We start from the raw sequence: 24,409 nt of genomic DNA, 5'->3' as shown, positions 1-24,409 counted from the left end.
ACTAATTCCCGTAAGTCTGCTAGTGACCATTACCCTAGTTGTATGTACGGAGTACAAACATTGTACAAGGCGATACCAAGACTTCCGAAAAACGCTACCCGTTGCTTGTTTTTGCTTGGCCTCGACAGTTTTCCATGGTACATCGGTAGAATTATTCAAGATACTACACCTGTATCATTGTGGTATTTGTTCATCCATTCATGTTCCCAATTCCGACAATTCTAGCTGTACTATTCTTTCCCCACCCTGTCTGATAGCCTTCGAATATAAGAAGTGCAATTCTTGATCTTTTGCTTTTCTTCTTTTCCTCTCATTTTACTCGTTGTGTACCAATTCTAAGCCCATCCTCCAGCCATGTCTAAACTTCCAGGATTGTCGGGTGTAATAGCACCCACTGAGCAGATTCACGAGAAAGGCGCGTTGTCCGATGAGATCCGTCAAGTGACCGAAACGGGCACCCACACCGGCATTCACCAACGTGTATGGGGTTTGGAAGCACGTCTCGATCAGACCGTGACCTTCGAAGAATACACCTATTGGGCCAAAATTGAGCGTGAATTGGAAGATGAAGAACACCGTCGGGGTACAGTTATCACATCTAGCGGTGGCGTTTTTGGATACATCAAGGGTTTATTCCTCAACAATCCTTTGGATGATGCCAGAGTCCACAACTCGCGCGAGTTGCAGAGCAATGAAGAATCCACTCAGTGGTCCGAAAAGAAGACGGATATACCTATCAATAAAAACGAGAGATCCGTCAGCCCTATCACCCCTTCTAATGTTCACGACCTGGATGCGGAATGGCGACAGGCATCTAGAGCCCTGCGCAACGCTAGCTGGGGAGCTATCTTCTACCTGATCACCACCGATATTCTAGGCTGGTCCCAGACCCCATATGTCTTTGCAAATACAGGATATGGACTTGGGGTCGGTATTTTTGTCCTGATGGGTCTTGCCGCCTTTGCATCTGGAATAATGATCTGGCGGACTTTTCTCGGTCTCGACTCATCCCGATTTCCAGTTATGAGTTTTGGTGATCCGTTCTTTCGTCTATACGGCCCCAAAATGCGTCATTTTATCAACTTCATGCAATCTCTCCAGATGTTTCTGAGTGTTGCTGTCGTTCTTCTGGGTAACACGGGTATTATTGCCCAGCTTTCTGGAAGCGTCAATCTGTGTTATGTTGTTTGCGGTATCATCTCCCTTGTCGTCGGCATGGCGAGTGGCTACATGCGATCCCTCAAACATCTGGGCTTTTTTTGCAATTTTGCCGTGTGGATTAACATTGTCACATTTGTGATTATGTGAGTAAAATAGCCACTCATATCCCACCTGATATACTAACTCAAGTATGCAGTTGCGTTGCCGCAGCTAAATATGGCCCCGATTCTACCGCTGCTGTCCAGAATGGCATTTTCCCCAAATCGTGGGCCAATCCAGATACTAGACCACCACCCATGACTTTTGTCGGCACCCCACCAGCGATGTATCAGCCTACCGACTCCAACCTATTTGCTGCCCAATTCAACGGTATCAATAGCATGGTTTGTAAGTCTAACCCCATACACGGTGATACACAGATCAATCAATAGAGGCTTACCTGTACCTAGACGCGTACTCCGGGGCTGTTATGTTCGTCGCTTTCTTGTCCGAGATGCGACGTCCCATGGACTTTTGGAAGGGTTTGCTTGTTGCACAGACGTTTATCACCGTTGTCTATGTCTTCTTTGGTGCTTTCGTAAGCTTTACAGAAACATTTCCAGAGGAGCATGGTGAATACTAACGGGCGTCTAGGTCTACAACTATTACGGCCAGTACAGCTACAGTAACGTCAATCAGTCTGTCAATCCCGAGAGACTCCAGGTTGTCGGAAACGTCCTTTCCCTTCTGACGGGTTGGCTTGCCATTTGTAAGAACACCTCACCAATCACCAGATACTAATTCGATCAATCGGCTGACAAAACTCTTTAGTCTTGTACTTCAATGTTGGTATGAAGACTGTTTACCTCGAGATCGGACAAGAACTCTGCGGTCTCCCACCTATTGCATCAAAAAAGGGCAAGTTCTTTTGGTGGGGTCTCGGTCCAGTCTACTGGATTATAGCCTTCATAGTCTCCATGTCTGTCCCCCAATTCAGTGCCTTCACCAACTTTGTCGGAGGATTGTTCAGTCTGAACTTCACATACTCCTTTTCTGGGATCATGTTTCTGGCGTACAAGATTCAAGATGGCGCCAGACTTCCCCAGGAAGGGTTTGACCCTGTTACTGGCGAGACCACTCGCTTCGATGGTGGAATTAGAAGATGGACTCGTGGATTTATCAAGACCTGGTATCTCAGCGTGCCGGTCCTGATCTATACTCTTTGTGGTCTTGCAACATCTGGGATGGGTACTTGGGCTGCCATTTCAGCCCTGGAAGCAGCATTTGGCCCCGGTGGCTCGGTCGTCACATCCTGGACCTGCGTCAACCCCTATGCATAATGCTATCAATACCTTTCATGAAAGTTGTACGTGGCCCAGAAGGCTGGAAGTAAGGATTTGGAGGGATCTGTGTTTTGGCGAGATGAGTACTATGACATATGATAGCTATTTCGTATATTTCGTCACATACAATCACTTCCAATGTTACAAAGACCCATCACTAGTCTGGTACCACGTCATACCCTGCCAAACTTGAATGGAATTCCACCGAATCTGATCTTGGGATTCATTTTCGACATGAGAGAACGAGAGTTGAACCTTGTTTTTATAAATCAACTCCGTCGGCGGCCGTAGCATCGGATTATCCCGTGTACATGCAGAGAATATACCGGTGGAAGTCTCAACAATGCCCCAGTTGCAGTCGTCGCCGTGTATCTAAGCTACAGCGGCAGGATGATATTCAAATAATGAACAGACAGATGCTGGCAAATAAAAGACTGTTGTCAAATTGTTGCCGTCCTCTCATGTTCGACATAAGTAAGCCTGGAAAATCAGTAACCTACAAGTGTCCCACTAGAATCATCCCTATTACCAAAACATGGTTCACTATGTTTGCGTGTATTGTCCATGCTGCGCCCACAAGGACAGACCAAATCAATGATATGTCGGACCGCATTCCCGACAAACGGTGCTTCAAGCTTGGCTTGATACAGAAATTTGAAATACTTGAATTCTGGCCTCATACAACCGCCAAGGACAGAATAAAAGGACCGCTAGTATATACCAACCCTATAGCGCAGCGTCCAGCTAATGCGTCAAGTTGATAGGCCATCAAGCGCGCCTGTCACTAGACAGGTCTCTCATAGACTCCACCATTAGCGTAGAGCGGGACAGTCTCTTATTAGCCACCACGTTGTGATTGAAAAAGACCGGAAATATCTCCAATATGCACTAAATGGTCACCACACGGGGGATCTTGAATCAGCGATCGGGATGATGTCCGTGACAACTAATGAGAGGGACCATTATGTGATCTTCGATTGTCTATATTTGACATCTCCCCTGCCTCCTTCTACTCAGGCCACCCTCCTGATTGATCAAATAGTTAATCGCAAAATGTCCGTATCCGATAAGCCTGGGTTTATTTTTGTGCCCGGTGCATGGCATACCGCAGACACATACGTAGTCCGCGACCTATGTCCAGTCGAGGACTAGCAAGTGAAGCAATTGCCCCCCATCGATCGGCAGAGCTCTGTATAAGGGCCTCCACCCGGATATCGGATATACCAAAAATTTCCTGGAGAGATGGCCGAAGCTGGTGGCCAGATTATGGTCTTTGCCCATTCCTTCGGCGTAACGGTCAGTGCCGGCGCCGTGGAAGGCCTGGGATACAATGAGCGAGCTGATGCGGGGACACCAGGGGGCGTGATCATGGTGGTTTGCATAACAATCTTTATCACACACAAGAGTCAAACAGTATTGGACCAACTGGGCGGAAATTGGCTCCCATGGATGATCATCAAGGTTCGAACTCTTTGGCTCTATTTGTCACGACTAGGGAGGCTGAATAGAATGACTGACATGCGTGTTGTAGAACCCCGATGACGGTTATTGCTGGGCCTCCAGCACCGAGAGAATATTCTACCATGACATATCACCAGAAGCTCAGCAAAACGCAAACTCTAAAATGCAGCCGCAGCCACAAAAGTATTTCACTGAGCCTGTTTTGCACAAGCCTTGGCTCGAGATGCCAATCATGTGTCTGTTCTGTGACCAAGATCAGGCTCTTCCGTTGGTTGTGCAGGAAATTATTGCGAAGGATTTGGTCAACCCGGTTACTTATCACGCCTTTGGGTCTCATCCGGCTTTCCCGAGCGTACCAGATCAGTTATCGAAGGATTGGAACTTGCGTTGAAAAAAAGGCAGAAACAAAGTGGTGTTGTTCATTTTGTAAATTAATCAGAAGCTGCGGCAAAGCAAGGAGGGCAGCAAGGAGGGCAGCAGAGTCGGATTGTCGTGAGCTGAGCTAAAGTGGTCCTGAAAATAGCGTCAGATCAGTTTGCATTCCATCGGATATCCTCAAAGACTGAAGATACCATTCAAATTCCTATTCAGCTGGAAGCTAGAAATGTTCTAGGAACAATCGCACTATAAGTTATCGGATGTAAGTGGAGGACAGGTGACACCGTGGAGAGTCCAAGATCGGTTCGTCATTTGCTTGTGTGGCAAGATATCATAGAAAGGCGTGAGGTCAGGGTGCAGGAGCGTGAGGTGGAATGGAACAGAAATGACATATTTCGATGGAGTGTTGACGTGCGTGGTTGTGGTATGAAAGCAGGAGAAGAAAAGTTGCGTAGACCAAATTCAACGTGGTAAAAGAAACCATCGACATTGAAAAGTCAGGGCTGTTATTTCACAGCACTGTCCTAAATCAAAGGTCTAGAAACGCGACTTTCGATATCTGTTGAGTTTCCACATCCCAAATCGTGCAATGAGCACAGTTCCAATTACACATCCACCAACAAGTACTGCAAATGCCGAATTGTTCTCTTCAAAGTTGTTCACCACATTCATTCCAAACAAGCCTGCTACAAAAGTCGACACGGCAAATCCGAGCATACAAATCTCGAGCTGTGCTTCGAAAATCATGATCTGATTCCGCCGCACATCCAAGATTGACTGAATAGTATCTGTGGTGCGATTCACATCTGCGAGCAATGCACTAGCAGACTCGGCGATGGCATCGGTATTCTTGTAATATGCCTCCACAAGATATTCAACTTCTTGGTGGTCCTCAATGGCATGTGGATTACCTGACTGTCGTGCCGACAGGTACATGGTAGCCATATCTTCATCATTTGCGAGGAGTTCCCGGAGCGCCGATCGGACCTGCCGCGCGCGTTGCTCAATAGCCACCAGTCTTTTGCCATGGTCCTGCAATCTGCGTAGAATTGAGTGGACGAGATCTTCCCGCGTGGAATCGCGGAGACTCTGTTGAACCTCTCCTCTGATAAGAAGGTGTTCGGCTTCAAGAATGGCAATTACAGAGGCAAGCGCAGCATCCACCACACGCAGTTCGAATGGAAGTTGCGTCAACATTCCAGTGCCAGCGCTCGGCTGCAATTTTTGTTGCAAATCAGTCAAGAAAACATCCTGAGCCTTTACATCAGAGTCCTCGATAGGCAACATAAAGAGAAGAACGCCATCTGTCCGCACAAGAAGCCGTAAAGTGAACATAGTGATGAAGATAGTAGACGGACGAACCAATATATGCGGTACACCTTCCGAAGCAAGATCAACATTTCGCAAATCCCGTCCATCTAATTCATGCTTTTTAGCCACAGTTGCTTTGGTACCGCGCATATTGGAATACTTGACAGAGCCATCAACATTCAAAAACATGTATTCCAACTCGGTTGCGTCGTTCATGCGGCTCCGTGACAGAGCCAGTGACAAGTCGAATACCTTCTGATTGAAAGATGCCTCCTGGCTCATCTCCATCTCTGACATCACATGGAGTGACTTGTTTGGGGCAGTGATGATTCCCCTTCGTTGAGTAGGTATCTTATGAGGGGGTTGTCTCGTGCATACTGAATCAGAAAGAAAGCGGAATTGCCGTTGAGATAAGTTGATGCATCTTGGGAGCCCCCTACTTGAAAAAACGGAAAACAGTGTCTTGATACCGCGCTCATGCATTTTTTGCATTGGTTCCGAGGTTGTTCACCACCATATGAAGCCCAAAGTTGGTTTGGTCTAAGGACCTCGGGGACCTCGGCCCCGGAGCCTTGGGAGCGTCGGTATTTTTTAGGTAATCAAGGTCACGTGTGTTTGCGCTGTTTGCGCTGTTTGCTCACCATGTACGAATCCAATCTATGGAGTAATTGTGACTAAGCACTCACCTACACCCTGGAGGGGTGGAGGTGAGTGCTTAGTCACAATTACTTTCATTGTCAGACATAGAGTCGTGATTGAGTTCATTTCTTTGAAAACGACCATGATTATTTCCTAGGTAGTTAAATGTTTAGTTCACCGGTTAAGACACCAATTGAGCTTCTAAGTTCCAAGGTTGTGATACATTGCTTTACCATAAGGAACATTCCCCCATCAACTATATATATCTATAGATCCATATCATACCTCAGCGCCATGGAGCAATTGCCTCAAACTGGAATAGATAGGTACATTGTTCTATAAGCCCGCGATAAGTCTCTTGAGATGGCTGGAAAATTTGGTAGCTACCTAGGTATGAGCTGGAGATCTTGAAGAGTCCAAGAATGGAGATTGTATTAAGTGGGTCGAGAACTGTTACAGACGGCGTGGAAGGAAAGTATTGGCTACTGCTTCCATATTATCCAGCTTTGCGACAATACCGGCCGCACCCGCTGCACCGTAAGCACCTGGAGTCCAGCATTCCTCAATAATCTGGCTAGCCCAAAGGCCAGCCACACTAGGTAGCGTGTTCCTGGGCGGCAATGAGGCAATTGCACTTTTCCCGTGATAAATACTCTTACCCGCTTGTTTCCCGGTGACAATACTGTAGAAGACCAGACCAAGCTGGAAAAGGTCTGTCCACATTGAACAATTGTATTGATCCACTGTATCAACCATAACACTATCCAGCGGCAGAACTGTCGACGCACCGAAATCGGCCAACATAGCGTTCAACGAGCCATCTATGAGAATGTTTCGGAGTAATATATCACTGTGAATGACACGACTGGCGTGAACGTTGCTGAGGCCGACAGCGAGTTGACGAATCCACCGGCTCTGCAGACCAAAGCTAGGCACATCCCTATGCTTGATCCACTCACCCAAAGTCCCGTTCGACATAAATTGGAGTTCGATCGTATCACCTGGCATACCGAGACACGGCACTATGCCCGGTATTGGCTTGGCATGGTCTAGTTGAAGGCGCCGGTAGACGCGTTGTTCTCGTCTGATCTGACCGCGATTGGATTCGACTTCGTCTTCCTGATCATTTGTATGAACAATGGCCATTTTGATGGCTTTGTCATCCCTATGAACGACGACCGCTGATAAGCCTGAGCCAATGATAGTGCAAGATTTGACCTGGTGGCCCTCGTCGTCGATCAGATGATCTAGTCGGTCCATGTTGGGAAGGTATTTGGGGGACTATGTGACTTGTGGGCGGAAATTGAGTAAAGAGTGTTTGTTTGAGCTAGTATAGTACCGTGTTCGGTTAGCAAACAAAGATGGTGAATGTGTGATGTGGGAGAATCATTTGTCTGGTCTGTACCTTTGTCTTCTCAGACAGCCCTCGATCTGGGGACACCTTGGCGGTGGAGGGTATGAGTTGGAAGAGAAAAAAGGACAAGAGAAAGACCGTCAAAGAGAGAGGAGATTGAATGAAAGAAGCCCTTTGTTGTTCGATGAGCAGGGTAATGTGTGGGTAAAGATATTTGAAGATGATGGCGAAAAGAGCGTTGGCTCATCTAGACCGAATTGGCTCTTTACACTGGAGCATTCAGGTGTCAACATATCTAGCCGATTTTCTACTTCGAGCTCGTCCGTACCAATCAAATTCAACAACCAATATGTCCTTCTAAATGCGAAGGCATCACAATAACAGTCGCGAGAGCCATGTCATGCTTAAAGCCAATTGTATAGGTCAGGCATATCGCATAATGAGAAGTGAAATTTTGCTGATCATTGGGGTGCGGCATAGACTTTGCACGAATCCAGCCATCCTATTCCAAATGCTCTTCCATGACTTACGGTCTGTGTCGGCAGATGTTTGGATTTATTGACAGAAATTGCGAAGATGCCCTCTCGAGCAGGCGACCGTGGCTTCGCCATTAAATAACGTCAGTGCAGGGAACCAAAATGACATACCAACTACCATAATGCCACTGAGCCTGTAAGGGACGCGAGATGTGTATTCTTTTGGAGAAGATACCTGGAAGACGAGGGGGAAATGTCTTGTGGAGAGTGAGTTTGAGATCATGAACGAGCTACTGCGATCCGACGGCATGGCATCACCACCAGAACGCGTTTGTCCCCCCTTCCAGTCAATCTCTACTGGTGATTCATTGGAAAGCGAATTTGAAAAGCCTGCAGGCTAATCATCCACCATGAAGGGGTAGGTCACTACACTTGCGTGTGAGCGGACATCGTCGGCTTGGCATCAAAACTCCACACTGAGGACCTTGTTCTCTGCGGACCCTGACGACCAACACACAAATACATGCAGCTTACATTCACCCTCTTAACGAAACTCTCCTTTTTACCAATCTTCTCTAATGCTGGTAAAAGTGTACATCAAAGGCGTGTGACATTGGTATCTTTTCTATGTAAACTCTTTTTTTCGCATTCATCACTCGTTAACAGTCACTTGAATTAGTTGGTCAGGACATAGCGGTAACGAGCGTCACCATTGTCCATATCCAAGATAGCCTGGTTGGCGTCTGCCATGGGGCGCTCCTGGATCCAGGGCTTGACACCCTTCTCCGCAGCGAGCTCGAGCATCTCACGAATCTCAGCAGGGCTGCCGACCATCGAGCCACCGATCTTCAGACCCTTGGGAATCAGAACAAAGGCAGGGATCTCAAGAGCACCATCCTCGGGGGCACCGAGCTGGACGAAAGTACCACGGAAGCGGAGCAGACCACAGTATTGAGCAATGGGCATCTTGGAAGAGGAAGCAGTTGAGATTATTAGGTCGAGAGACTGAGCGTGACGAGTAGCCCAGTCGGCATCTTCCCCGGTAGCGATGAAGTCATCAGCGCCGAGTTTCAGCGCATCTTCCTTTTTGTCGGACTTGCGAGAAATGGCAACGACACGGTCGGCACCGAGAGCCTTGGCGAACAGGATACCGAAGTGACCGAGACCGCCAACACCGACAATACCCACGGACTTGCCGGGTCCACAGTTGTTCTGTCTCAGGGGAGAGTATGTGGTAATACCACCGCAGAGCATGGGGGCAGCGTCGGCGGAGGAGATGGCGTCGGGGATCTTGATAACGAAGTGGGAGGGAGCACGGTTGTAGGTGGCGTATCCACCGTACGACTTGCCACCGTTGGCGTAGGTACCGTTGTAGGTACCGACCATGCGGTTGCAGTGCTGCTCGAGGCCAGCGGCGCAAGCCTCACACTTTCCATCAGCGTTCTGACAGGCAGCACTCTGCGCACCGACACCGACACGGTCACCGACCTTGATACCGCCCTCAGCTTTGGAACCGACGCGGACGGCAGTGCCGACGAGCTCGTGGCCGACACAACAGGGGTAGTTGGAAGGCCCCTATAAAATGTTAGTGGTACATCCTCAACAGATCAACTCGGAAAAGCATACCCATCCACTGCGAAGAGTGTGCAGGTCAGAGCCACAGATACCACAGTGAGAGATCTTAATGTCAATATCGGTCTCTTCCCAAGGCTTGGGCTCAAACTCCTGCCAGACCATCTTTCCCTGGCCAGCCTCAGGACCGAGACCCATCCAGCCCTCGAACTTGTAATCGGTGGAAGACATAGTGTATTATCGACAAGGTTTTGCAGAATCAGAAGAGAATGATACAAGAGCAAGATCTACAAGATCCGGCTCCATGGTTCTTTATAGCCATCGGAAGGTCGGACATCGATCGAAGAAGTTTCTCGCAAAACTTGCAGACCCTCGATTTGTGATCAGATTGAGAAACCGGGTTGGTCGATGCGAAGCAAAGATCCACGGTGAGGTCCACTTGAACCGGTGTGGACTGTCATCACGGTCTTAGGGGTTATGTCCGGCGAAGAGATTTTCATAGCCATGACGAAATGGATTTGAATGGAGTTGAAACATACGATCAAGACTCGCAGATCATACTTTTTGTCTGATCTCAGTTCAAAGTTATACCTAGGTAGAATGATCTTCAGGGTCATGCGCTTACATCTGCAGAACCAATTTAAGCTACTTACTATCTACGCTTGTTTATGCAGCTTATGCCGATGACGTCACACCGGACTTAAGATGCGAAGACTTGTGCATGTCATATGCTGATTAGTCAACAGAATTATGTTCATATTGGGTCAGATCCGGATGAGTATTGCCCCGATCCTCATTGGTCAAATGGAGGGTCCCAGGCAAAAGGGGCTGCTGAACTAAGAAAATACCGAAACACACTCATTGGAAACGTTTATTATGATCGGAACTGCGGAACTCGTCTAAATTTATTCACTTTTATAAGCTTAATTCTTAGCTTCATCATCTGTCGCGACCGCCTTTTCCCGGCGGAAATAATATTGTGCGCCCAGCGCAAGACATAACACCCATGAAACACCAGCAATGGAAACGCTTGCAGTGAGACCATGCAAATACTTGGGTGCATCAGATGTACGGAAAATCTGAGAACCGGCAATTCCAGCACAGTTGGCGGCCATAACTACCAACGCCATGGCGACACTTCGTTCCTGAGGAGTGCGGCAGTAAAAGGACAACCAGCCGACATTGAGAATGCTATACATTGTCAGAAGGTGGAACACAGAGGAGGGGAATGAGACTTACTGCATACTGCAGTAGGAGATATTGGCGATGGCAATAACTCCATAACGGTGCCATTGAGAGGCATGTGGGTTGCTTGTGCGGAGACACGCGTAGGAAATCACATTCCAGGTGATGGCTAGGAGTACGAAAGGTCCACGATGCTTTGTTTTATCACTAAAGAGAGTCAGCAACGAAATTTAACCTGACCAGCAGATGGAAAACCCACCAAGCATAAGACAAAATAACCAACCACACCATGCTGCAATACACCGGGACCGAAGTTAACGCATTCGCTTTGACAGCGTCAAAGCCCAATGCCTTGATCATGCTGGGGGTGTACTGCGTGATACCTTGGAACGCAGTCATGGAGACCAGGGTCAAGAACACGTGTTGCATGATGCGCCCCTGCTTAAGGGTTTGCCAGATATCCTTGCCAGTAATCTGGATATGGCCTGTTGCTTTGCGTGGGTCATCCAGAAGCACCCGATTACGGATGATGTGTGACTCGCGCTCGGTGAAGTAACTCCAACGGCCGCCTGCAATCAAAGGGCGGCCATCGCCAGCTGAGGGAGGAACAAGCAGGGTGAAGACAATTCCGATGAAGAGTGTGATCAAACCCTCAACTAGGATAAAGCGCAGTTAGACACGGTCCACTGGACCCATTCAAAGCGAGCGCTTACCCAAGAAGATCCACCTCCATCCCTCCATACCACAAGCACCATTCAACTTGAGCAGACCAGCAGAGATCAAACTCGATGTCGCAGAGGCAAACATCTGCCCGTAGAAGAACAAACTAGTACGCAGACTGGTTTCATCCTTTTTGTACCATGTGGAAAGGTAGTACAAAGCACACGGAATAAAACCACCCTCGCAGAAACCCAATAAGATCCTCGTCACTAAGTATGCAGGGAAGGATGAAACGAATGCCTGAAAAGTCGCAACCAAACCCCAAGCAAACAGCTGGCCGGACAACCAAATACGAGGTCCAATGCGCTGCATGATTATATTTGAAGGAATCTCCGAGAGCACAATACCAGCCGAGAGAAGCTGACTACCGATGTTGATTTGGTTGGTGGTGATGTTCAGGTCTTTTGTAATGGTCGAAGTCAAAACGGCGCTAATATTTCCGCGATCCATCTGCAAAGCGAAGAAAGCGACAGCGAGGATAGGAATGAGGATAAAATCAACTCTATCAAAGGTTGTCAGGATAATTTTTCATGCTTGTGACATCTCTTGGAAGTGGACATACTTGCGCCTCACCGCAGACTCCTCTTCATCCCAGTCCTTGACGATACCATGATCAGGTTCACTTGGCGGCGACGAGGTGACTTGTTCACCAATGTACTTTTCATCTAAGATGCCTTCAGACATCTTGCGATCAGGGAGACTCATGTCGAAAGAAGAAATCAAAAATCAGAAGTATGTGAAGCTCGGTCTCCGTCTAGACAGACCCCCATAGATGTATTTAGTAGATGGCGAGGTCACATACTTATAGAAAATCATAAAGAAAAAGACCGGAGAAAAGAAGGAAATGACAGCCCCCTTCCTTATGCGTTGCGTAGTCCTCTACGCGAGATCATCTAAATTCTTCCGGCTGCTAATGTTTTTGCTTCTCACGACACGGCGGGGAGTTATGGCGCAATCATGGGCGTATTTGATCACATTTGCCGACGTTTTGCCTCCATTTTTTATTTCTTTTGATTGGATCATCTATTGCACTGCATTGCACGTTGATACATTTGTTGTATTATTTTATTATTTTATTTCGTACCATCTGATAGTTTCTCGGATTATCCGGAAGTCAATTGCCATGTTGTATACTTCCTGTCGTCGGGTTCGTATTTATATTCTTCCTGTGCTGCCCCCGAGGTCTATGGCTTGTTTATGACTATTTTAGATATCATTCAGATATCTAGATATCTATATTTGCTAAGTATTTCGTTGAGATCAGCCTAATCATCTGGGTTCCAATCCATAGTATAAACAACCAGACCATAACCAGCGCACATCCCTTACACGAATATTAGCACCACGGTGAGTAATTTTTTGATCGCTACATTATCATATTCGATAGGTTCATCGTCGGGGGTTTCGAGGGGTTCATCGCGAATACTGATAAATGTAGTGGTGTTTGACCGACTATGTCAGCTGCATTTGGATCCGCTTCATTGCTGAGGAAAGGACATCAATCACTCGTGGACAATAATCCTCAGTGGCTTGGTGTAATGAACTACAACCGAGAGAGTCTCGAGATTCCATTCTGGATCCTTTGTTTTGGAATGACTTGAGCAATTTCCCGTACTCATCCGATCGCGTGCCAGTTCAATCCGAAGTCCAAACGTCCGGCTTATCCAATGTGAAATCAACAATACGGAGTGGCAGATATCTCTCATTTGCCTTTCTGCAACCGTAAGACCCGAAGTAAAGGATCATCATTTGGATTTTAACAGGCGATACTATGTTGGGGGAGGGGTTTGCACTCGCATAAATGAACTTTTGAACAGTTTCCAGTTGTCCCCCTTCGGCAGCCCACATCCTCCCTGATTTCAAACATACTTTTCATGGATTCTTCCTAAAATGGGGCTTTATAGGCATTGACCTAGTATCGTATTTTAAGGCCTTATGACATAAACCTAGATTTGGCATAGAGGTAGTAACGACCGCTCATTCAGACAAAGGCATTAATATCCATCAATTAACGTAAATATGATACTATGAGTAGGAGGATTTCAGTACGCAGGTTTGGCAGAGACATGGCGACGAACAAGTCACCAATCCAGGTGGATTCTTGTGCTTAATATGGACCCGGGGATGGGTAAAAGACCAAATTTGACAGCTTGGACATTGTCAAGATGGTGGCCACTAAACCCCCAAGGAGGTCTAAGGCTAACCACAATGGGAAATTGTCAACATACTGCCATAGCACGAATCTTTTGAAAGAACAGTGTTCTAGGATATGGATATATTTACAGTAAAATATCAGCTATTTTGCTTGGGTAATTTTTGTGCTACACCCACACATCCCATGACACACCATAGCGACTGGTCAATGGCACCTGCGGCCCTTCCGCTTCAACAATATATCCCTTATCACACCAGTCGAAGGAAACCTGAGGTTGCGCCGCATAAAAGCCATCGAATTCTTGCACCAAGGCATCCTGGAGACTCTTGACTCCATCCACAGGCTGCAAGACATCCCAGGGCTGGATGCATGTCACCCCTTGGCAAGACTTGAGGACCATCAGGAGTGCGTCAAGCCGGTTGATAGCTTGTGTCAGACTGCGTCCGAGAATTTGAGGTTCGTCCTCATTTGCACTTGGTGTGGTCGGGTATAGGTTGTTCAGTTGATAAGGATCAATCTAGGATCTATTAGCTGCTTCCATCCAATTGCTTCATATATCTATGTTTGGCAGTAACTAACCGACAAATCATAGAGCTCGTGTTCGTTGTTGCACCATACAGAATAGTACAAGTTGTATCCTTCGCCCAATAAGCGAACAGATTTGTAAGTATTGTTGGGGATCATGGTTGAGCCTCCGGGACCTATGAAGACGTTAGCGTCGCGATTTAATGGTACAATAGAAGAGATGAGAGCACAAACCAATACCACTGAAGATACCTTCCACAACCGCAGAGCCCCAGAATTCCACTGTGACATGTTCATGCCTTTCTCCATCAAAGTCAGGTGTAATAGGAATGGCAGTGCCATCGAAATCCTCCCTAGCTGGAATACCTGCCAAATGGAAGAAGGTGGGTGCCAGGTCCACATGGGTAGTCACCGCATCCTGAACATGGCCCTTGGGAACCCCGGGTCCCCGAATAAAAAGAGGAACCCGGATGTCCTCCTCAAAACCACAAGTCTTCCCGGGTGGCAGGCGGTGCTGACCGATGTGGAATCCGTTGTCAGAAGTGTAGATAACGTATGTATTCTCTAGCTGATCACTGTCCTCAAGTTTGGTGATGAGAGAATCAACCAACTCATCAACTCCCTGCAGCGCGCGTAGACGAGACCGGTAAAAGTGATCATTATAATCGATAACCGATTGGTTCTGCTTCGGCAGATCCCGAACCCAACTAACCCCGCTTGGCTGCAAAGGCGTCAGAATAGCCGATCATATTTCAAAAACAGCTGTAGTTCATGCACATACCTGGTCTGGATTGAAATTCTTATTGCGTGGCACTCTGACATCCTCGAATAAATGCTCATGACGCTGCAATGGAATAGGAGCTGACATATAGATTTGACCCGAGGCAATAGCCCCCGGATCAACATTTGAGTGGGGCGCCACAGGCGAAACAGCAAGGAAGAACGGTCTCTCGCCATCTAGGGCATCATCCAAGAAGGACAAGGCTTTCCTTGTAATCACATCAATAGTATGTTCACCCTCATGACTGACTGGCTCGTCGCGATTGCGCTGATAAGTCGAATTCAAGTAAGAGTAGGTGTAAGGGTCCAGCAAAAAATCCGAGCCATTGAACCCATTAATATGCGGTGAATGATAATTCTCCACGGTATGAGCGTTGAACATTTTGCCCGTGTAATAAGTATCATACCCAGCATTTTGCAACCAAACCGGCAAGAAATCATCATTGAATCCGCGCTCCACGAACTTGGGATATCCACCGTACGGTGGGTGCACATCTGTCACATTGGTATTATGCGCCTGGCGACCGGTCCAAAGACTGACCCGAGACGGACAGCATAGTGCAGTTGTTACAAAGTGGTTCCTGAAGAAAGTTCCTTCATCGCGAATGTGTTTCGAGATCAGCGGTGTGTAGTTGATCGAGTCGAGTTCGAGATCCTGGTCGTCTGTGATCACGAATAGAATATTTGGTTTGCGGGATTGCGACTCGCTGTGTTTAAGGACTGTCTGAACGGCGGATTGGAGGTTGTTTTGCAGATTGGTGAGCGCCGCTCCTTCAGCTGCGGCGATCAGGCCGGCAAACGCGGTAACTAATTTCATGGCTGCTAGGGATGAGTGCTTGTGAATGGGAAACCCGACGGTTATGGAACAATATCATGCCAAGGCGGTGACTGGAAACTTGACGCTCGGCAAATCTGGAGAATTCGATGTGGAGATAGAGGAATGATGCCATCGTTAGCGTCAATGGCGATCGCCGTAGATGCCGATGGCTAGCGGGCACCTCGGGAGGGCGGGCATTGAGGAGGAGTTTGTATACAAAACAATAGAAAACAAACTACACATGCTGTGTAACCTTGGATCGTAACACGTAGTGCAACCTAATCGGAGAGGCAATCTCGACTTCTATAATTGCTTGTTGTTTTGTATTCTCATTGACTCTCATATGCTTTTCTATTTTGTATTTGAAAAACATTCAAATCTCACCAAACAAGAAGTATAGAGTGGATCCGCGGATCTGGATCCATTGCGTGCTTTGGCATCGCGATGAGAACACTACGCCACTTCACTTCGGCTGTTATTTTATTTAATTGCCTCTAAATTGGATTGTTTGATTATTAAATCTCATTAAAGCCATGGCGTGAGAGTATCCGCGTCAAGTTGTTACCAAGCGAGGGTCGGGATTACCGAATTGGTTTTACCATATACACTATTCTCCCCGAGAGACCCTTGAAATCTTATCACGAACCCGACTGTATTTCAATCACAATGGCCGTCAATATTGATGGGCAAGCAACTTCATCGTCAGAGGGCGTAGCCGAGTTTCCGTCAATCAATGAGAATGGCGCACGCGACGAGGAAAGTCCCTTGCTTCCGCAATCGGATACAGACTCGAAGGTGAAGCCTTTGACTGGTGTCGCAACGATTATTGCAGTGCTGCTAGTTGGTAATATCATGTCGCACACTCCAAGTAACAAGCAGATGTCAAGATGTTAATCCGCGATAGGTGAATTCATATCCAATGCCGATGCGACACTCGTCATGGCGGCCGCAGGCCGGATCGCCTCTGAGTTCAATCGTTTGCGCGACGCGAGTTGGTTGTCCACCGGATACACGCTGGGTTTATGCGCGGCACAGCCGATGGTAAGTAAACGCGGTGTCTTCAGAGGGGTTTCGCTAATGGGCGACAGTATGGTAAACTGAGTGATATCTACGGTCGCAAACCGCTTCTGTTGCTCTCTTATTTCCTCTTCGCCTTCGGGTGTATCATGAGGTGAGTTGAAACACATCCAAATTGCGCAGAGTGGATATTGAACATCGATAGCGGCATCGGAACGAATATGTGGCTGGTTATTCTTGGTCGCGCGATCAGTGGAATGGGCGGTGCGGGAATCATGACGATCAGTTCGATTATTATCACGGATATTGTGCCCAAGCGTGAAATTGCAACATGGCGGGCATATGTGAATATTGCCATGACACTCGGTCGAAGTCTCGGAGGTCCACTCGGTGGATGGTTGAGTGATACGATCGGATGGAGATGGTATGTATAGCCCGATTTCGACTGAATATTCTCTAACACAGTATAGGTTGTTCATCCTTCAAGCTCCATTCCTTGCTCTCGCTGCAGTACTGGTAATCACCAAACTCGGTGTCGGAGAGAAGATCGATACCTCCAAGGACAGCAAATTCGCCAAAGTCGACTTCCTCGGAACAGGTCTTCTTGGATCATCTATTGTGGCCATGACCCTTCTCCTCGACCAAGGCGGCAAATCCTTCCCTTGGAGATCATGGTGGACAGCACTTTTAGGAGGCGGTGGAGTCACCCTCTTAGTGATGTTCGTTCTCGTTGAAGCCTATGTCGCACGCGAACCTATCTTCAATCTCCGCATCCTCCGTCGTACCAACGTCTCAGCCGCATACATAATCGGTGCACTCCAAATCACCGCCCAGCTAGGAATGATGTTCTCCGTCCCGCTCTATTTTCAAGTAACACAGCGCGCGTCAACGACAGCCGCAGGTGGTCATCTCGTTCCCGCTGTCGTGGGAAATACCCTCGGTGGACTGATGGCAGGAATATTCATCCGCCGAACTGGACACTTCAAAGTCCTGCTTGTGATAGCAGGTCTGGTCGCATCCATCTCCTATAGTTTACTCTACCTCCGCTGGGATGGACATACCGGATTTTGGGAGTCACTATTTATCCTGCCAGGTGGACTGGGAACAGGCATTGCATCGGCTTCAGCATTCGTTGCAATGACCGCGATGATTCCACCTGAGGAAGTGGCAATGGCAACAGCAGGATTCATGCTTCTCGTTGGATTTTCTATGACGGCTGGAGTAACAACATCGAACTCTGTTCTTGGCATGGAGTTCCAAAGACAACTGAAGAAAAGTCTCCACGGACCCGATGCTAAAATCGTCATTCGGCGGGCTATGGCTGATACGGGGTACATTGCTCAGCTGACTGGCAAGGTGAGAGAGATTGTGGTTGAATGTTATGTCTCCGGCTTGAAGCATACTTATCGTAAGTTTAACCGTAAAAGATTCCTGCTTTGCTTTAATACTGATACGTCGGCAGTGGTGTCTCTCGCTTGTTCCCTTTTAGCATCCTTTACAGGGCTGTTCGTAGCGCATCACGAGATATAGAGTCAAACTCCACTTATCATTTGGTAAAAGGTCCTAACCCTTTCACATCCATAACTTTTCAAAAATAATACCAAAAATGAGTTTGCCCGAAAGTCTGCAAATTTGGAAAAGTCACGAATGCATAAATCAATCGTGCAGAACATTTCACAAGGCCTTGTCTACAAATTGAATAACTCCCTGAGCGTGCATGTTGGTCGACTGTAACCAAGACATCGAAGAACGGGACATGAGGTCCCATAGAATAGAGGGGCTAGGAAAAGGAAATCGGCTATGTAGAATACTGAGGAAAGGAAGTAAAGTAGGAAGAGAGGAAAACGTTGTATTCCTGCTGTCCTGGGAAGTCTTGAATACCACTAAGACATGGGTCAGAGATTGCAGTTTGTTAAACCCCAAAACTTCCTCCCAGAGCGTTGGTTTTCTTTAGGATGACTGATGCGCTGACTACAGCCCCTCTTATGGATTGATATATTCTATGACTTTCAGACACCATGTATACGTGAGATAGTTCGAAATCAAATCCCGACGTTCAAAAATGACAATCTTGTTCAATGTCCTATGCCTATCAACAAGCGAGAATTGGAAAGATATTTGAACTTGGTTTAGACTGACACATGGACCCATCCGCTTAACACCTGCTGAAGCAGAGAGGATCGAGGTTTGAGCGCTGTCCATCACCTCCTCATCTCCAAGTATCGCTGATCGTGACAGCCGAAGTACCACAGGTTTGAGGAACTGTGTATGACAGGTTCGGATCACTCTCCCACTGAATTGACCCGTCACTCTCAACCCGAATATACTTATAGGTGAAGGTAGAGCCAGCGGGAAGTGTCACCGTCACATACCACAAATGGTTGCTGGTAGTATAAGAGGAAGCACTGAGAGCGATAGCGCTGCTAGTATCCCATGAGCCAAGCTGGGAGATGGATCCAGCGAGCTTGATGTTTTCGCCATAAACAGTCGTAGCAATCACATCAAATGTCACTGCCACCGCAGTGGGGGTGGAGCATGAAGTAGTAGTCGAAGTGGTCTTGGTAGATGTGGTGGTAGTTGCCTTTGTGGTAGTTCCGGTGCCGGTTGTGGTGGTTCCGCTCCCCGTTCCGCTTGTCAGAGTCGATGGCCAGGCGGTGTTGGTAGCAGTGCTGAAGGTTCCAGTAGCAGAGGTGGAACTGCACTGAGCCGGGACACTGCTGGCAGCTGTCTCGCCCCATGGTGCGGGGACGACCCCATTTCGGCGCTCGTTCGCAGTGAGCAAAGCTGCGTATGACCAAGTCAAGTCACGGGCCGAGAGTTGAGAGCCATCCGACTTGGAAAATTGCTCGGACATGGAGCCATTCGTCAAGGCATAGCTTTCCTGAAAGGAGTGTTAGGGGAGTTCAGCAGTAGTTCTGAAATAAAACTTACCACAATGCTGACGTAGCCGTCGGCATAGGTCTTAACCGCACTAACGATCGAAGAGTATGCAGCGCTAGATGAGGAGTAAGTGCCAACAGCGGCGGAACTATACAAATCCGTGAAAAAGCTCAAGGAGACAGAAGTGATAGTCAATGAGCCAATCCGGTTCCAAGTGTAGAGAGCGTCGTACAGCTGCTCAGCTGCAGCAAGAGTACACAAATACCAAGGGTTTCCATTGTAGTAAGAATCCTCGGAGTAACGGCCAACAGAGACAGCCTTACCCGCAGCAATACCAGAGTTGATGGTGTATACCGACCGGAAAGAGTCGGTCACTGCCTTGTGGTTCGCCAAGGCTCGGGCTGAGCAAGGTTGGAATGTAGTGTCATCGCAACCAGCTTCGGGGTCAAATGTGTGAATACTTCCAAGGAGGGTGTTTGCATCTTTACCAGAGCGGCCACCGCCAAAGTTGGCCAATGTGTAAGAGCCAGTCCAGAAAGATTGCAAGAAGCACAGCACCTGGGGCGCCTGAGAATCGCAGTATGAACACGAGGCACCAACTTTACTAGCAAAAGTGCTACCTTCAACCAAGGCACGATGCTGAGCCGCAATGGTGAAGAAAGAGGAGCCGGAGACTTCTTCCCAGAGATCTATACTCCCATTAGTAAGGCTCATCCGCGAGTGTCCAGTCATGCTTACCATATCCAGTTTGATTCCAGTACTGAGCAACGTAAGAGAGATCGTTGCGTACGATTGGCCAAACAATGCTGGTCGCATAGGTAGTGTATCCATTGTCCTGAAGTTATTAGAGGTTTTCCACAAATTTGAACTTCGCAACTCACAATCAGCCATTCTCCAAATGATATCAGGGCGGTTGCACGCAGAGCCGGCCCATCACGCTGTGGGCGTCCCCAAGAGCCAGTGAAAGCAGTCTCATCAACGTTGAACTTGGGTTCGCCCAATCCACCACTGGATAGGCCACCGGAAGGGTTGGAGACGGTTTGAATATAGGCCTGTGCGCTAATATATTCTTCGATCACATCAAGGAGCGCAGTGTCACCATTCTTAAACAAATCCACCAAGGTCTTGAACACCAGAGCCGAGTCGCGAGTCCAAGTATAGTAATCTGTTTCCACAATTAGCGCTTTTTTTATTTTCCGGTGTCTTTGACGGACAATCTTACAATCCGGACTGGAGGTACTCGGACTGGCGATCACAATTCCCGGCTTGGCGCTCGCGGAATACGCGCCAGCTGAACCGATGTTGTTCAGGATACCTTGTCTGGCGACTGTTGTCTCAGCTGCCAACCAGGTATCCAGACTACCCGTTGCGCGAGGTGCCAAGGCGATCTGTGGCGCAGCGATCACAGCCTGACCGACAGTAAGCGCCCAAAGCGCAGTCCAAAATCGGGGGGCCATGTCAAGAGATGTGTTTGATTAAGATCAAGAACACGGGGCCCATCGTGCTTTTTATATTTTATGTCAAGACCCGAAAATTAGCTCGGTCGCAATGTATCTGCATAAACATCGCATCCCATCACACTATTTGCAGAGGCTTGCAGTTGGAGCGGAGATCACCATCTCGCTTCTGCTGCGTGCATAACACTAGAACTCGGCTTAAATCGGCATACCCAGGCCAAGCTTCGACTAACGCCTTCAAGGTGTCGCCTCGTCATCTCCGACATAAAACCCCGCAGAATATCCGTCCCCTGTCTTTGTGAGGGGCTGGTGACCACCAATCACTGACGCGCATCCAACTCTTCCAGGCACGGTCAACTGGGGAATTGAGTGGCGCTTTGGCAGGGAATGACTTGCATGTGAACCTGACATGAATCTTTCTGCATCGTGGGGTTTATTCAGCCGATAGACTTCCTTGAAAGTGTGGAGCCGTGAAGAACGCCGGCGGGGAGACTGCTAAGCCTCGGAGGATCGCCCGTTTATAGACTGGCGCGGGGCTAATTTCATGCAGCTTTTCAGTGCCGGTATGACCGAAATGAATTGCCCAGGTTTCTTCAGGTATGTTCTTAGTATGTCGGGCCGGCATAGAAACTTTGAGGGAATTTAGAAGTTTCATATATTGTACTAAAATGCTAGCGAGATGAAGTCGTCGGGATATCGTCCAATTGCCAAGTTCTATTCAGCCGATTGGATTGGAATTACGGAAACCTTGTATTCCAACGCTTATGCATTAGCTTACGAGGATTCGATTCTATCGTGTAATGACTTGATGGCTTGGCTGCTAGGGCAGCAAAGATATAAACCCAGGAGTTGAACTGCCATCATGGCTCGTCAGGTCTTCCGAGGACCCAAAATTACTGGGTAATATCACCCCATTTATTGCTGAAAATATGATTAAATTTGCGTTTGCCGCAGCCTTGCTGTTAGGACAGCTGGTGATGGGTCTGACCCCTGCTGAATGGCGCAGTCAATCAATCTACTTTTTGCTCACCGATCGGTTTGGACGTGATGACAATTCTACGACTGCCGCTTGCAACACCGGTGATCGTGTTCGTACACACCTTTCTCTGTGATCAATGTACAAACATAGCTAAAAAATGTTAGATCTATTGCGGTGGCAGCTGGCAGGGCATCATCAATCATGTACGTGTTGTACTCTACATGCCTCTGGAGCAATTGATCTAACATCCTCATCAGTTGGACTATATCCAAGGGATGGGATTTACTGCCATTTGGATCACTCCGGTAACAGAGCAGTTGTCTGGAAATACCGGCGACGGCGAGGCTTTCCATGGATACTGGCAACAAGACATGTAAGCTATGAAGGGCCTTCACCACAACTCTTACCGCCAGCTAACTCCAATAGATATAATGTCAACTCCAACCATGGCACTGCTGCTGACATTAAAGCCCTTTCAAAAGCGTTACATGCCCGAGGCATGTACCTCATGGTGGATGTTGTGGCGAACCACATGGTAGGTGATTCCCTAAGTGTCGTCAATATGGAATTGTTCTAATGCTATATAGGGATACGCTGGAATCGGCAGTAGTGTGGATTATAGTGTCTTCAAGCCATTCAGCTCATCATCGTACTTTCACTCGTACTGCCTGATCAGCAACTATGACAACCAGTCGAATGTCGAGGATTGCTGGCTTGGAGACACGACTGTGTCGCTGCCGGATCTGGATACAACGCAAACCTCAGTTCAGACTCTCTGGTATGATTGGATCGCAGACCTGGTGTCGAATTATTCTAGTACGTCAAACTTCCACACCATGAAACTTATTTCTGACCAGTTAAGTCGATGGGCTCCGTGTCGATACCGTGAAGCATGTACAAAAGTCATTCTGGCCCGGTTACAACGACGCTGCAGGCGTTTACGCTGTCGGCGAGATATTTGATGGTGATCCAGCCTATACTTGCGACTACCAAAATTACATCGATGGCGTATTGAATTATCCGATGTAAGTTCATCCTTCTCATTTGGTTTGAAGACATACTGACTATTCAGTTACTATCAACTTCTCTACGCATTCGAGTCTTCCAGTGGAAGCATCAGCGACCTCTATAACATGATCAACACCGTTGCCTCTGACTGCGCTGACTCAACCCTCCTCGGAAATTTTATTGAAAACCACGACAACCCACGTTTCGCCAGGTAAGAGCAAAGTTGTTTGCAAATGAAGTAGAAGACTTGCTAATTACGAAAGCAGTTACACGAGTGACTACTCGCAAGCGAAAAATGTGATTTCGTTTGTATTCTTATCCGACGGGATTCCCATTATATATGCCGGTCAGGAACAACACTACAGTGGTGGCAATGATCCTGCCAACCGAGAGGCCACCTGGCTTTCAGGATATTCAACCACTGCGGAGCTTTACCAGTGGATTGCCACCACGAACAAGATTCGCAAGCTTGCAGTCTCATCAGATTCCAGTTACATCACCACGAAGGTACATCAATAACTCCAATTTCTAGACAAAATTAACAAAATCAGAATTCCCCTTTCTATCAAGACACCCATACTCTAGCCATGAAGAAGGGTTCTGTGATAACAGTGCTATCCAATTATGGGACTTCAGGGTCATCATACACATTGTCATTGACCGGCAGCGGGCTATCATCAGGCACCAAGTTGACAGAGCTATACACCTGCACGTCTATAACGGTTGATTCGAGCGGAAACATCCCCGTACCGATGGCATCCGGGCTTCCTCGCGCTCTGATTCTGTCAGCATCCGCCACTGGTCTCTGTGGCTCAGCGGTATCAACGACCACCACCAATGTAGCAACCACAACCTCAACCTCAACCACCACAGGAACCAGCTGCACGCAAGCGACCGCTTTGCCAGTCTTATTCAAAGAGCTAGTAACGACCAATTATGGGCAGAATGTTTATATCTCAGGGTCCATCAGCCAACTCGGTAGCTGGGACACCAGTAGTGCGGTTGCATTATCTGCCAGCAGCTACACCTCATCCAATCCTCTGTGGCAAGTGACAATCACGCTCCCTGTTGGAACTACATTCCAATATAAATTTGTGGAGAAAACGAGTGGGTCTACATCTGTCACTTGGGAAAGTGATCCTAATCGCTCGTACACGGTTCCAACTGGGTGCACTGGAGCCACTGCTACTGTGAGTGCCACATGGAGATAGT

At 47.8% G+C, this 24,409-nt stretch overlaps 10 protein-coding genes across 10 annotated transcripts; 4 read left to right on the top strand and 6 right to left on the bottom strand.

Moving 5' to 3' along the window:
- Window positions 1-354: 354 nt before the first annotated feature.
- On the top strand, window positions 355-2,480 carry N7529_001306 (uncharacterized protein; the record flags this gene model as incomplete). The annotated part of the gene is made up of 5 exons (XM_057236837.1): window positions 355-1,304; window positions 1,358-1,544; window positions 1,595-1,738; window positions 1,795-1,909; window positions 1,972-2,480. The coding sequence occupies 5 exons, from the start codon at window positions 355-357 to the stop codon at window positions 2,478-2,480; spliced, it is 1,905 nt and encodes a 634-aa protein (XP_057103640.1).
- A 1,245-nt stretch (window positions 2,481-3,725) lies between these two features.
- Window positions 3,726-4,335, top strand: N7529_001305 (uncharacterized protein; the record flags this gene model as incomplete). Its single annotated transcript, XM_057236836.1, has 2 exons — window positions 3,726-3,944; window positions 4,015-4,335. The coding sequence occupies 2 exons, from the start codon at window positions 3,726-3,728 to the stop codon at window positions 4,333-4,335; spliced, it is 540 nt and encodes a 179-aa protein (XP_057103639.1).
- Window positions 4,336-4,859: 524 nt separating this feature from the next.
- N7529_001304 (CorA family magnesium transporter) lies at window positions 4,860-5,930 on the bottom strand (the record flags this gene model as incomplete). The annotated part of the gene is made up of 1 exon (XM_057236835.1): window positions 4,860-5,930. One exon carries the CDS (start codon window positions 5,928-5,930, stop codon window positions 4,860-4,862), a length of 1,071 nt encoding a protein of 356 aa, XP_057103638.1.
- Window positions 5,931-6,725: 795 nt separating this feature from the next.
- On the bottom strand, window positions 6,726-7,532 carry N7529_001303 (uncharacterized protein; the record flags this gene model as incomplete). The annotated part of the gene is made up of 1 exon (XM_057236834.1): window positions 6,726-7,532. One exon carries the CDS (start codon window positions 7,530-7,532, stop codon window positions 6,726-6,728), a length of 807 nt encoding a protein of 268 aa, XP_057103637.1.
- A 1,245-nt stretch (window positions 7,533-8,777) lies between these two features.
- On the bottom strand, window positions 8,778-9,905 carry N7529_001302 (NAD(P)-dependent alcohol dehydrogenase; the record flags this gene model as incomplete). Its single annotated transcript, XM_057236833.1, has 2 exons — window positions 8,778-9,677; window positions 9,729-9,905. 2 exons carry the CDS (start codon window positions 9,903-9,905, stop codon window positions 8,778-8,780), a joined length of 1,077 nt encoding a protein of 358 aa, XP_057103636.1.
- A 692-nt stretch (window positions 9,906-10,597) lies between these two features.
- N7529_001301 (uncharacterized protein) lies at window positions 10,598-12,263 on the bottom strand (the record flags this gene model as incomplete). Its single annotated transcript, XM_057236832.1, has 5 exons — window positions 10,598-10,865; window positions 10,914-11,066; window positions 11,119-11,515; window positions 11,573-12,081; window positions 12,142-12,263. The coding sequence occupies 5 exons, from the start codon at window positions 12,261-12,263 to the stop codon at window positions 10,598-10,600; spliced, it is 1,449 nt and encodes a 482-aa protein (XP_057103635.1).
- A 1,637-nt stretch (window positions 12,264-13,900) lies between these two features.
- N7529_001300 (sulfatase family protein) lies at window positions 13,901-15,856 on the bottom strand (the record flags this gene model as incomplete). The annotated part of the gene is made up of 4 exons (XM_057236831.1): window positions 13,901-14,251; window positions 14,314-14,435; window positions 14,494-14,980; window positions 15,041-15,856. 4 exons carry the CDS (start codon window positions 15,854-15,856, stop codon window positions 13,901-13,903), a joined length of 1,776 nt encoding a protein of 591 aa, XP_057103634.1.
- A 666-nt stretch (window positions 15,857-16,522) lies between these two features.
- On the top strand, window positions 16,523-18,403 carry N7529_001299 (uncharacterized protein; the record flags this gene model as incomplete). Its single annotated transcript, XM_057236830.1, has 6 exons — window positions 16,523-16,700; window positions 16,761-16,897; window positions 16,945-17,027; window positions 17,079-17,297; window positions 17,344-18,281; window positions 18,336-18,403. The coding sequence occupies 6 exons, from the start codon at window positions 16,523-16,525 to the stop codon at window positions 18,401-18,403; spliced, it is 1,623 nt and encodes a 540-aa protein (XP_057103633.1).
- A 679-nt stretch (window positions 18,404-19,082) lies between these two features.
- On the bottom strand, window positions 19,083-21,210 carry N7529_001298 (putative glucan 1,4-alpha-glucosidase; the record flags this gene model as incomplete). Its single annotated transcript, XM_057236829.1, has 5 exons — window positions 19,083-19,754; window positions 19,805-20,442; window positions 20,492-20,588; window positions 20,635-20,918; window positions 20,976-21,210. 5 exons carry the CDS (start codon window positions 21,208-21,210, stop codon window positions 19,083-19,085), a joined length of 1,926 nt encoding a protein of 641 aa, XP_057103632.1.
- Window positions 21,211-22,034: 824 nt separating this feature from the next.
- On the top strand, window positions 22,035-24,408 carry N7529_001297 (putative alpha-amylase; the record flags this gene model as incomplete). Its single annotated transcript, XM_057236828.1, has 9 exons — window positions 22,035-22,298; window positions 22,354-22,392; window positions 22,447-22,562; window positions 22,616-22,724; window positions 22,777-23,005; window positions 23,052-23,214; window positions 23,262-23,408; window positions 23,464-23,704; window positions 23,749-24,408. Coding segments are annotated over 9 exons (1,968 nt in total), but the record flags the coding sequence as incomplete, so codon positions are not given.
- Window position 24,409: the final 1 nt, after the last annotated feature.

The sequence above is a fragment of the Penicillium soppii genome, assembly GCF_028829465.1.
Source record: "Penicillium soppii strain IBT 18220 chromosome Unknown utg000001l, whole genome shotgun sequence".
NCBI lineage: Eukaryota > Fungi > Ascomycota > Eurotiomycetes > Eurotiales > Aspergillaceae > Penicillium > Penicillium soppii.
The sequence above is the reverse complement of the archived record's forward strand: the minus strand, read 5'-3'. Positions and strand labels throughout refer to the sequence as shown.